A 13,745-nucleotide genomic window follows, 5' to 3' on the forward strand; every position below is an offset into this window, starting at 1 on the left:
CAGCATCATGTATATGTACCACATTTTTTTAATCCAGTCCTCTTTTGATGGGCAGCATGGTTGTTTCCAGGTTCTTGCTATGTCAACATCTTCTTAAAGAGAGACAATACATGACTTTCTTTCCTCCTCTAAGTTCTGCTGTGCTGACTTTTGGAAACGCAGTCGAGGTTTGATAGCTTTGCTGCTGGAAAGCACTGAGACCGCATGGATGCTGTTGAACATCCCACCCCCAGCATTGTATTCAATGGTCTTCATTTAGGGGAAAATGTTGGCTGTTCTTTTCTATAGGACTCAGTATACAGCAGTGGTCCTTGCTGTAACCAAACAGTATTTGGCACTAGAAAAGGCAGTGTAGATAGATAAATGGTTACAGGATTCAGGCTACCTGCCCTTAACTCCTGGCTCTACCTATTAATAATTGCATCATCTTGTGCCAGTTATTTTCCTCGCTGAGTTTCAATTTCCATATCTGTAAACTGAGTGCATTTTGAGAAAAAAATGAGATGATGCATGTGAAGTAATCCATACGGTGTGTGACACATAGCATTCGATCAATGCTAGGATTTAATCATGTAGGTTAGTACAATGGAAGCCCAGGAGACACTTGCTAAATAAATGAACTGATTCTCCATAAAGACTAAGTTAGACAATCTCTGGCTAACACTTACCATTGATCTCCACCATTTCCCCTGCTTTCCAGAAAGAACCTAACTACCTAAGGGAGGGGTCCCCCATGGAAAAGGCCTGGAATCTCCATTCGGAGTGATTGACAGTCAATCTGCACATCATCCCTAGAAACAGAGATGATATGATATAGAATAAGTTCTTAGAGCCAAAATTTCTTCCCAAGGATGAAGAAGATCTTCGGGACTCTAAGCCCTAAGGAGGATTCTCTCTGAGACTAATGTTCTTCCTAATGATCTGTAGAGGGTCTAAAGTCTCACAGCTGGATTCTTTCCTGAGCAGAGAAATTGTTTCTCCACAAAACCTTGAATTATATGTGTTTTCGAGGTGCAATGTCTGACCTTTCTTTGGGGCCCAGATTACTCTGGCAATATCTGGGGTCAGTCTGTTAGCTCTCTGTTTCCTACTTATGGATTTATAAGCATTATAATGAGCAAACATTCAGTTCAACCACGGTTGTTGAATGTCCAGGCACCTGGCTAGCTACAACAATTTGAAATTCCATATTTGTTTCCACCAGCACTAAAAAGAAAACTCTAGCATGCTCTAATCCTCATCCTAATATGTAGAAAGTTGATATATATACTCAGAGAAGGCAAACTCAGGGTAAAATTAGCCCTGTTTGAATGTTTATTTTGTATGAATAGGATATCTGGGTGTATGTATACTCCTACACAGATGAAAAATACTACATTTTAGTAAAAAGTGGTATTCATGCTAATTTATAATATAATGCTACAGCAGACATGTTAATAATAGTAAAAACCATACTATTTACTGAATATTTATCCCATGCCCTTTTCAAGTGCTCTGCAAAGTGCTTAGCCTGTGTTATCTCATTTAACCTTTATGGTATGCCTACAAGGTAGGCATTAAATCTTTCTCCTCACTCTGAAGAAGACACTAAAGTCCAGAAAGTTGTATTACATCTGAGGTTTACACAGCCCAACTGGTACTTGATGCCATCTTTGCCTGGCTCCTGGGCTCAGGGCTCAATCCTTACTCTTTGCCATCTCTCTGATCAAAGTGTCTCCCAAACTTCCCAGTATTTAGAACTGGCCATACCATCACTTCTCCTTTCTCTGGTGTCTAAAACCCGAAAGTGACACCTTCAAGATTCATACATCTATTTTACATGCATCAATTTTGAATGTTCTTCTTCTTCTTCTTCTTTTTTTTTTGACAAGCCTAGGCACACACAAAACCCAATGACAGCAATACTATAATTGTACAAGCAAAGTGAAGCAGGGAAGGAAGTGATCTTATGCCTCCCTCAAGCCAAGAAATGCCTTCATTTTTTAATTATTTAGATACACTCACTTCTCTATTTCCAGGTTTAATTAGGCACTGTTGACCCAACCTAGGCACTATTTAAGTTGTTAATTGGTTTTCATGGAGAAAGAGAGAGAGACAGACAGACAGAGACAGAGAGAAAGACAGACAGAGAGACAGAGATGAGAAAGAGAGAAATAGAGAGAGAGAGAGAGATGATCTATCTGCTTGTCTGTCTCTCCTGGGCCCCTCATCCCTGGGCTGCATAGTCGCACCAATATAAAGTATAAATCTTGTTTTACACCTTCTCTCAACTGAACCCAGTCAGTGCTCTATAAAGCCGTTCCCATCTATAGATCCACATATACACCGCACCACACACCCTCATACCAGCTTCCCAGTCTAGCACCTACTAGCAACATGAGCTGCTTCAATTTACATTTAAGTTCGCTGAAATTTAATAAAACTTAAAATGCAATTTCTTATTCACACTCACCTCATTTCAAGTGTCTGATAGCCATATGTGGCTAATGGCTTCCATATTATAGCATAGATATAGATCATTTCTGTCATTGCGGAAAGTTCTATTGAATGCCACTGTTTTAGACACTGAGCAGCAGCTAGAAATCATTGATTGGAGAGAGCAGAAGGCTATGATGATATTTTGTAAGTTTGAACCCCATTTTTCACAGATATATTTTTTTCTTCTTTATTGGTTTTCATAGGAGAGGAAGACGCTAAGAAGAAGGAGGAAGCTGGAAAACGCAATGAAGCAGTTAGTTAAGCAAGAAGAATTGAAAAGACTTTATAAGGCTCAGGTCAGAAAACAAACTTGAGAAGAGTGAATGGGTTGGAATCCTGGGAATCTGGATGGGAAAGAGCTTGCAGAGTCTATACTGTATTAGGGAAACCAGCTGGAGAAAGGCCAGTCTTGTCTTCTCTGTGGGACCAGGCTTGTGGCCATTCGAAAGGTCCTGGCTCAATCCCTAGGGGGGCTCTTGAGCCCAAAGAGCCCAGGTGTGGAGCTGGCCTATTCTCAGTCACCTTTACATCCACAAACATATGTTAAACCAAGTTGACTGAAACAAGAACCAGAGCATAGCCTTGGGAATCACCAAGAGCCCTGACTGCTACATAGCAATGACCTTAATTTTGTCCTCTGTGAGAACACAAACCTTCCACCAACTCCCTGACCATGTCTTTGCTAAATCAACATCTATTAGGGGCTGCCAGCATTTCAAGACTAATTGAAATCATAAATATCTAGCATTCCAATATAGGTTTCCTGGCCTGAGTGTTCACTTCAAGCATTTCTGCCCAAGTTGTGCTTTCCCCTCCATCACAGAGAGGCACAATGAAGCAGAAAGTCAAGGCATTCTCCATTTTCCTGAGGACCCCAGGCTTAGTCTTGAAGAACAGTTGGGTTTTAGGATATACGAACTTTTGACCATTCACATTCATCCAACGTGTCCTTACATCCCTTTCTCCAGTTCTTCCCTTTATCTGGCTATGGAATCCTAAAAGTTATGTCTGCCAAGAATGAAGTCATTTAATCCAATCTCCTTTACCCTTCCCCCCGTGGCTGATTCGGAAGCCACCCCTTCCACCTCGTGGATGGGGAAAGCTCCCACAAACTCTCCTCTGTCCACTGGTAACTTCTAAAACAGGTTCCTGGAAACATTTCAACTTTGACTTCTAAGAGCAAGACAAGTCTTCTATTGACTGGCAAACTTGGCAATTTTTCCTCCTTATATTTTCACTCTAGACAGCAGGTGGTAATAAGAGAAGAATTACAGTGACCTTTTGAGTTCTAAACTGCTGACACCCATGGTGGCCCTTTTTAATCTTGGAGTCTTTCATCCTTAGTTTCTAAAGAATGCAGAAACTAAGACCACTGTATTAGTCTGCTTGAACCGCCATACCAAAATACCACAGGCTGGGAGGCTTACACAACAGAAATTTATTTTCTTCACATTCTGGAGTCTAGAAGTCCAAGATTAAGGTGCCTGGTGAGGCTTCTCTTCCTGGCTTGTAGACAGCTGGCTGCTTGGTGTGTCCTCACATGACCTTTGTGTGTGTGTGTACACGTGGACAGAGAGAACTCTCTCTAGTGTCTTCCTCTTCCTATAAGGACACAGGTCCTGTTGGCTTAGGACCCCACCTTTCTTACCTCACTTAACCTTAATTACCTCCTTAAAAGTCGTATCTCCAAATATAGTCACAAAGCTGGTCAGGGCTTCAACATATGAATTGGGGGTGGGGGGGTAGGAAGGGGACACAATTCAGTCTATAACAATCACACAGTTGCAATCAGTAATAGTCATTTAAGTGTTTCCCTTCTGTAGCAAGTCTACACCATGCCAGCAAGAGATGGATGTATATATAACTGTCTTTAACAGACAGATAGGAAGAGGACATGAAATTGTAAGTCACTTTAAATAGGCTTTCCAGACTATTTCAGATTTTGTGTTTGGGACCTAAACACTCATAGCTGGGACAAGAAGAGCCAGGTTCAGGCCCCAACCTGCTGGGGTGTCTTCACAAGATTGAAGGAGCCTCGGCAGCTGTACTTGTGATTTCTTGGGATGTTTAGAAAGATGTAGGGTGAAGGAGGAAGGGGAGTGAGACAGAGCTGACGTGAGGCAGGGGAGGGACACTGGGATTCTGCCTGTCTGTACAGCTGACAGCTCCTCTCATACACCTGTTCTACCAGGTGCCAAGTCTGTCCTGCCAAGGGGTATGCCTTTTGGCAGCATGGCATTTGAGAGCAGAGAAAATTGACAGAGATGAACAACATTTACATAGGAAAGGCTTTCCCCTGCCTTTCCTTGCTAATATACATAAGAGAGTAATAGCTAGTCGAGAAAATAAATATGTAACTGCAAACCCAGTCGTGTCCCCAGACCTTGATAGGTACCTGTGGTGAGTCTCAGAAGACCTAATGAGTTAAATCTCTTGTTTAACACCCAGGTCAGCCACAGGGAAGGGTAAAGGAAGTTGGATTAAATTACTTCATTCTTGGCAGAAATAACTTTTAGGAATCCTAGAACCAGATAAAGGGAAAGAAATGGAGAAGGGGGTGTAAGGATATGTTGGGTTATGAGTGGTCATTCGAAGTCCTTATGTCCTAAATCCCGAGTGTTGTTCAAGACTAGGCTCAGGTCCCCAGGAAAAGGGAGGGTGCCTTGCCTTTCTGCTTCTTGTGTCTTGCCTTCATACTCTGCTAGTAACAAAGCCACAGGACCCTTCTACAGTGAAAGAACCCTGGGCATCTGCCCGTGGTATAGTGAAAGAGTGAGTACAATTTGTAGCTAAAGATAAGAGCAGAACAATCAACACCTGGGAATTGGCTCAAGTCTCCTGCTCCAGACCAAGTTCCTGGGGGTATAGATTGGTTCTTCTCGGGAAAATGGAACATGAGCACACTCTGTGTTGGCCCCTGGGGCCTCTGCCCTACTCTGAGTATTGGCTGCAGCTCTGGTCATTATGTCAGAGGCTGTGGGCTCCGAGACGTCCAGGAGCCATGAGAACTGCCAACCTAGCCAAAGCCTCTGTCTTAGAGGACATTTAGGTGATTGGCCTTGTCAAAGGGTACTGTCTTAATGTCTGCTTGGGGGCAGGTTGAACATACACACAGATTCCTTACTTTATGCTTCCTGCTAAAGAAGGGAAACATCAAGGTCCAGTTGTTTGGGAATTCTGAGGTCCCCGCGCAGCTTAATAAAGGCAGGACTATCACAAGTGACAGGGCCTCTTCCTCTTGGAGAGTAAGTGGCAGAATTGGCCCCTCACTGAATTCTCTGCATGGAGAGTCCCCATGTGACATGCGATTCTGGCATTTCAGGCCATCCAGAGGCAGCTGGAGGAGGTGGAGGAGCAGCAGAGGGCTTTCGAGATCCAGGGCGTGAGGCTGGAGAAGGCATTTAGAGGAGAAGCAGGTACGGCATCCCAGCAGACCTGGGAGAAGGGGCGTGGTATGAGAATAGTTCCGGGCTAACCATCTGGGGAAAACAATCTTATCACCCACTGGGGACCTGCCAACATAAACATGTGGTGCTAAATACACAAACTGCACGCTTTGAAAATCAACAGTGAGACCGGGTGCGGTGGCTCAAACCTGTAATCTCAGCAACTTTGGGAGGCCGAGGCGAGAGGATTGCCTGAGCTCAGGGGTTTGAGACCAGCCCGGGGAACTTGGCGATACCTCGTCTCTACAATAAATAAAAAAATAAACCGGGCATGGGAGCATGTGCCTGTAGTTCCAGCTGCTTGGAAGGCTGAGGCGGAAGGATCATCTAAGTCCAGCAGGTAGAGGCTGCGGTGGCCGTGAACACACTGCTGTATTCCAGCCTGGGTGACAAGAGTGAGACTCCAACTCAAATAAATACATACATACATACATAAAATAAAATAAAATAAAAACAACAGTGGTCCAATTTGAAATTGTGGGGGGCATCAGGTAGCCTGTGGGCCTTGTAACTGGGCTCCTGGTCTGCCCCCCTTTCTTCTGGCTAGTGTGAATATTCTTTGTAATTCAGAGGTTAAGGTCAATTCAGGAGAAATATTTGGGTGTTGAAGCAATGTCAGTTGTAACCCAAAGTCCAAAGTGAGAGTCAAAGTCCTGTGGTGTTTTTTTTGTTGTTGTTGTTTTTTGTTTTTTGTTTTTTTTACTGAAACCCAGAGTGAGAGTCAAAGTCCTGTTTTTGTTTTTGTTTTTGTTTTACTGCCTATATACCCTTGGGCCAGTCACATTATAAACCTTTATAAACTTTTACTTTCTGATCTCAAACGGGGATAATAGTGGTTTTCTACCTTGCAGAGCTGATATAAAGATTAAAGAAGAAATTACATGTGATTAAATTAATCCATTGCCTGGCCCAAGATAAAGCCACAAATGGTAACCAATCCACTGTTGGCTTCAGATTCCTAGATCAAACAGGACTCATCTGGTGAAGACCTACTATGTGTTGGACATGAAGATACCAGGTCTATAAGAATGAATGTGAAGCAAGTTCTGCCTTGAGAAGTGTATAGTCCATTGAGAGATACAAATATACAACTAAATCAATCACAATGCAGTGTGACAGAACTGCCATAGGAACATGCGTTAGGATACAGTGTGAACATAACCAAGAGGTGCCTAACCACCTTGGGGGAAGGGAGCCATCAGGCTAGGCTTCCTGAAAGGGGTGATAGATAAGATGAAAATCCGAGGAGGAACCAGTAAGGTGAGAGCTTGTTCTGGCCGAGGTGGATCGTCTGCCACATGTGACAAGACAGGAAATCTTTTTTTTTTTTTTTTTTTGAGTCAGGTCTCACTTTGTCGCCCAGGCTGGAGTATAGTGGCATGCTCATGGCCACCCCAGCGTCAACCTGCTAGGCTCCAGCGATCTTCTGCCTCAGCCTTCCAAGTAGCCGGAACTACAGGCACGCGCTACCATACCGGGCTAATTTTTGACTTATTGTAGAGACGATGTCTTGCCAAATTGCCCAAGCTAGTCTCAAACCCACAGACTCAGGCAATCCACTCGTCCTGGCCTCCCAAAGTGCTGGGATTACAGGCTGAGCCACCAAGCCTGGCCAACATGAAATATCATAACGAATGAGGAGGGTTTTCAGGTAAGAAATGGCTTAAAGAAATCTATGTGTGTGGGAACCCCTCTACTGGTGGTGTGGCTGATGAATTGGGGTGATCCTTAGAGCTTATTGAGGGTACTGTCTCTTTACTTTTATGATGTGATATCTTCAACCTTCTGTATTTGGGATACAAAATGTAAAAAATCAAACACCGAAAATACATATTTCTGTGTGCAATAAGTAAACAGCAGGTTACTTGTTACTTAACAGGGAAGGTTAGGATTTTAGCTCTTCGAAGCGTTCAGTTGACTGATAGTGATGATACTGGCAGGTGGGGGGTGCAGATTTTCTGAGTCTGTGCAAAATTGTGAAGGCTGCCCCAGAGCCTCACAAGGGCCTGTCCAAATAAGGACTCCTGGGGTCTCAGCTCCATTAACTATGTGGTTCATTTATCACTAAATATCAAGGAAGTGCTGGAGTCAGACTCCCCCTCCTCCTCCATGCCTCAGTTTACTTGTTTGTCATTTGGGAGTGATGACCATATCTGTTTCTTGTATTTGTGGTGAGGATTAACTAAAACAATTTACGTAAAACCCCTAACCCAGCCAGGCTCGGTGGCTCAGCCTATAATCCCGCGCCTTTGGGAAGCTGAGGTGAGTGGATTGCCTGAGCCCGCGGGTTCGAGACCCGCCTGGGCAGTGAGACCTCATCTCTACAATAAATCAAAAAATCAGCCGGGCGTGGTAGCGCATGCCTGTAATTCCGGCTACTCGGAAGGCTGAGGCGGAAGGATCGCCGGAGCCCAGTAGGTCGAGGCTGTGGTGGCCGGGAGCGGCCACTGCACTCCAGTCTGGGCGACAGAGTGAGACTCCAACTCAAAAAAAAAATAAAAATAACTAAAAAAAAAAAACCCTAACCCAGTTTATGTAAAACCCAGGCCAGTACCTGGCATGAAGTAGATGATTAATCAATATTTGTCTTTTTTTTTTCTAAAACACACTGTAGATTTCCTTGCAAAAAATAATCCAAATTCGCTCATCAAAAGTAGCCTTCATCACAAAAATGATGACTTTCTTGCTGCTTGTACAGAGCCACTGCCTGTCTCTGTAGCGACTGTTGGGACTTTCAGTAAAATGAACAACCCTTGTTAGGTCTTTAGTCACATATCCAATCAAGAAGGCTTTGGTGCTCATCCTTAGGAATCTGCTGGTTTCATGGAGAACTTTAGAAATGACACGGGGAGCCAGCAAAGCCAAGACATGTTTCAGTTTGCTGCTAGCAATGCATACCAACATGTGGCATGATGGGAAGAGCAGAGCCATAGAGATCAACAAGCCCTGTGTTCCAATTCTGTCCCACTCCATTAGCCTGTAGGGTCCCACGAGAATCACTTGACCTCTCTGGCACTAGATTCCTTATCTGATGTCATTTTCCAAAATATTATATTAAGTATCCACACATGTCCTTTTTTAAAGAATTGTCTCTCAAGCCTATTTTTTTTTTTGAGTCAGAGTCTCACTCTGTCGCCCAGGCTGGAGTGCAGTGTCATGCTCCCGGTCACCGCAGCCTCAACCTGCTGGACTCAGGAGATCCTTCCGCCTCACCTTTCCAAGTAGCTGGAACTACAGGCGTGTGTCACCACGCCCAGCTAACATTTCTTGATTTATTATAGAGACGAGATCTGGCCAAGTTGCCCAGGCTGGTCTTGAACACCTGGGCTCAGGCAATCTTCTCGTCTCAGCCTCCCAAAGTGCTGAGATTACAGGCTTGAGCTGTGGCACCCGGCTCTCTCTAGCCTTTAATGCTTGGAATTCAAATGATAGAAACTAAAATAGTAAAGCTCTTCTGAAAGTCTCCCTCATCCCCAAATGTTAAGCAAACAAGCAAACAAATAAAAAGAAAGGAAATTTTGAGTTATGCTCAAGAAACCTAGGCAGCTTGTGGTGTTTTCAGAGGTGTGTCGAATGAGCCAGAAGATGGATTCTGTTCATTCCCTTTAAGTCCTTGGTAATTTAATTCCCCTGTTAAGTTTATGGGCCTTTTCCCCATGATTGTCCTCGTATGAGTGACAGATGCAGATACACAAAGGGCTGGAGACACTAAGAGTCAAGTCATAATGAATGTCCTCAAAGGCCACCAAATGGAAGACGCGCAAACCAGGCCTCCGAATTAATACACTCAAACTTGTAATAACATTTGTGCAATAATAATATTCCTTTGTGGCTTAATATTCTATTCAGTTCCTTTAAGAGATTGCCCTGTTGCTTAATGAATGACCCATGCTTATTAGGTTAAGCTGTATTTAAGCTGGCCTGCACTGCTCCAGTTCAAGTGACTGAATGGGAATTATTTAATAGGTATTATTAGGATAATTAGAAAATGATCACAATTGGGCAATAATATTGAGCTGTAAAGGTTGTGAATAACCAAATTTCGAGTCAGGCCTGAAAACACGAGTTGTCTGCGACCGTTATGCAAGGCTCCTCTGATAATGATGAGGCAGCCTGAAAGGGTCTTTTGTTCTGGGAGGTATTCATTAGGCGGGCATTGAATTAGAGGAACATGTGGGGGTGCGGACAGAGGGCAATGATGAGCAAAATGAGGCTTTGATGAGCTCCTCATTGTCGTGACAACAATTCCTGCTTTCTTTTTTTCCAACAGTCAGAAATAAGCTCTCCCACCCCCGGGAAGGGTTTTTCCCCATTTTGTCAAGGAAAGGGAAACAAAGTAAAACAAAAATCTAACAATCCACCCCAGATGACAAATCATTACGTTTTGAAGGGCGTGCGTGTGCATGTGTGCGCACACACGTGTGTGTACACGTGTGCAATGTCTTTGAGCAAGGGAAGGGAGTCCCCTCGTGGCCTAGCTGCCCAGGTTAAGGACCAGATATGCAGGATCTTGTTTCTCTTGGGCCCCACCACCTCCTGGGAAGAGGCCAAGTCTAGGCTTGCAGCCACTTGGACTCTTCTTGGTCCAGGCAGTTAGTTACCTACTGGTTTGTTGGATGCTAACGTGGTGATCAGTTACAAAGTAGGACCCTGGAATAACCGCAGTTTAGCAAGAGACCACCATTCCAATCTCAGTGATCTGGATAGCAGAATCTGTGCTTTTCGCCCCATTACCTGGAAACAGATAAAATCTCATGAAAACTGAGAGCAGCTTTGAAGGAGAAATGGTGTCTCCCCGGGGGAGGTAGATGAGAGTCACTACCCCCTTATAGCTTCACCAACTTTTGGGAAGGTTTACCCAGCTGGTTGTCTGCATGGAATTTCTTGCCTTTTTTGGAGCCAGATGATTTCTCCTTCACTGATTGAGGGGTTTACCAAGAAAAAGCAGAATGTGCAAGCTGTCAGCAGGTGGCAGCAGGAGCACACGTTACGACAAAACATTCCAACAGAAACCTCGACAGGACGAGGGAAGTAGTTTGGCTTATACTCTGTGGTTTTCATCTTGACTGCTGCTGAAGAAATAATAATTCCCTGGATAATGTAACAGGCATGAGAGTCAGACACTCCTTAGTTTGAATCCCAGTCACCATTATACAATTACCTCTCTGTCAACTTGTTCCTCTGTAAAATGGGACTGATGATGCCAACCTCAAAGAAATGATACAAAGAAGAAATTAAATTAAATAGTATTAGTGAAGCATCTAAAATAGGGCTTGGCATATAATAAGTGTTTTAAAATATTAGTCCTGGCCAGGTGTGGTGGCTCAGCCTATAATCCTAGCACTTTCGGAGGCCGAGGTGAGAGGATTCCCTGAGCCGGGAGGTTTGAGATCAGCCTGGACAACTTGGTGAGACCTCGTCTTTACAATAAATCACAAAATTAACCAGGCATGGTGGCATGCGTCTGTAGTTCCAGCTACTTGGAAGGCTGAGACAGAAGGATTGCCTGAGTTCAGAAGGTCAAGGCTGCAGTGGCCGTGAGCATGCCCCTGCACTCCAGCCTGGGTGACAAAGAATGAGACACCAACTCAAAAAAAAAGCACAAAAAACATCATAATGTATATTCAGTGAATTATTGAAGATAAATATTTTTTAAAAGTAAAAATATTAGTTCCTTTTAAAAAATATCTATAGCCAGGCTCGGTGGCTCAGTCTGTAATCCCACGCCTTGGGAGGCTGAGGTGAGTGGATTGCCTGAGCCCATGGGTTCGAGACCCGCCTGGGCAACTTGGCAAGACCTCATCTCTACAATAAATCAAAAAAATCAGCCGGGCATGGTAGCGCGTGCCTGTTGTTCCGGCTACTTGGAAGGCTGAGGCGGAAGAATCGCTGGAGCCCAGCAAGTCGAGGCTGCAGTGACTGGGAGCGGCCACTGCACTCCAGTCTGGGCGACAGAGTGAGACTCCAACTCAATAAAAAAATTAAAAAATTAAAACATCTATAATTGTAAAACACAGCTGGATGGTCAACGATTTCTCAAATTGTATTTGTTTACCAATTCTCATTCATTTATAACTATAACACCTAGAAGAGATTTAAAAGCTGGGCTCATACCTCATCAACAAGGGCACCTGCATGATCAATGTTTATATACCTAACCCTGAATTGTACCCCACATCTCTATAATAAATAATAAATAAATAAATAAATAAATGCTGGTCTCTATAAACGTATATAATACATGAATTTTGCATTCCTATTCCCTAACATCTACCTTTTAAAAAAAATCAATTTAAGTGGGTTGGCTCCAGTTTAGTCTCAATAAAAATAAAGATTTCAATGTAAACTCTTATTGTTACCCCACATCCCCCCCCAATCAACAACAATTCAGTAGAAGCAATTCAACAATGAAAGCAGACCACAGGTTCTGAGGCATGCCTCTGACAGTCTGCCATAATTTGGGAATGGGTTTTATTTTGCTTTGCTTTTGAGATGGGGTCTCACTATATTGCCGAAGCTAGTTTCAAACTCTTAGGTTCAAGTGATACTCCTCACTTCAGCCTCCCGAGTAGCTGAGATTTGGGGGAATGGATAGCCTTTGGGTAACTTTTCATAATTATTTCTTCCCTGGATATACTGAAAGGCAGTGAGGTAAGATGACATCTTCTCCAGTCATTACACATGGCTGATTACCATGCTTTCAGAAGTCAACAGAACAGGAGAAGGGTTGAGATCCTCTGTGATCCTAGAGAAATCTGTTTGAATACAGGTAGCCATAAACATTGAAACACAGATAATATTATTTTATCACATAACATAATGGAATATTTCTAGAAAGGAACTCCAACCCTATAGAAAATGGCTGGAAGTAACAGAACTCCAAAGTTGACAATTAAGCAAGTGAGGAATTTGGATGAGTTGGCTATAACTCTGCAGGGGCTAAAAGTAAACAACGAAATTCAGTACATCCAAGCAAGGGAGTTTATTACAACACAGCAAACAGCAGGAGCATCAGCATGGTAGCACAAGTTGCCTGTCCCCAAGTCCCATGGTATGATGGTGATAGACCCAGATGGCACCTGTGCACACAGTGGGTTGTCCCACAACTCAGGAGCCCAGGGCAAAGAACTCAGCAGTTTTCATAGCAAGAAGTGAATGGGTCAGTCTCCCTTTCCCAGGAAGCAGGCAGTCGTGCAGTTGTCACGCTGTAGTATCCCGATATCCTGACCTACTTCTTGGAATGATCTACCTGACTAGTTACCAGAATGGCTTGGGGTCAAGGATGGGCCTTACTGTTAGGCATACTAAGCAGGATGTGCCAGGATGCTCACTGGTCATGGAAGACTGCCTCACTCAACAAATATCCATAATCCATTTATTATGAATTCACCTCTGTTTCCAGCTTTACTGGCCACTCTGTAGAAAGTCCATGACCTCATTGCAAGCCAAATGTTGAAAAGACTAGTGAAAGATTAAACTGAAGCCAACCCACTTAAACTGATTTTTAAAAATAAGGTAGAATGCCGGGCTCGGTGGCTCAGCCTGTAATCCCGCGCCTTTGGGAGGCTGAGGTGAGTGGATTGCCTAAGCCCGTGGGTTCGAGACCCACTTGGGCAGCGAGACCTCATCTGTACAATAAATCAAAAAATCAGCCGGGCGTGGTAGCACATGCCTGTAATTCCGGCTACTTGGAAGGCTGAGGCGGAAGGATCGCTGGAGCCCAGCAGGTCGAGGTTGCGGTGGCCGGGAGCGGCCACTGCACTCCAGTCTGGGCGACAGAGTGAGACTCCAACTCAAAAAAAAAAAAAAAAAATAAGGTAG

General features: G+C 43.8%; 1 protein-coding gene across 1 annotated transcript in view; it reads left to right on the forward strand.

Annotated features, from left to right (window-relative positions):
* The window catches only part of MICALCL (MICAL C-terminal like), a 62,970-nt gene that overhangs the window by 28,972 nt on the left and 20,253 nt on the right, over positions 1 to 13,745 (forward strand). Inside the window, exons 5-6 of the mRNA XM_008051269.2 lie at positions 2,682 to 2,774; positions 5,801 to 5,894. Of these exons, the coding sequence (XP_008049460.1) occupies positions 2,682 to 2,774; positions 5,801 to 5,894 (187 nt within the window). The remainder of the gene's footprint in view (positions 1 to 2,681; positions 2,775 to 5,800; positions 5,895 to 13,745) is intronic.

The sequence above is a fragment of the Carlito syrichta genome, unplaced genomic scaffold, assembly GCF_000164805.1.
Source record: "Carlito syrichta isolate Samal-C Ts95f unplaced genomic scaffold, Tarsius_syrichta-2.0.1 Scaffold169247, whole genome shotgun sequence".
Classification (NCBI taxonomy): Eukaryota; Metazoa; Chordata; class Mammalia; order Primates; family Tarsiidae; genus Carlito; species Carlito syrichta.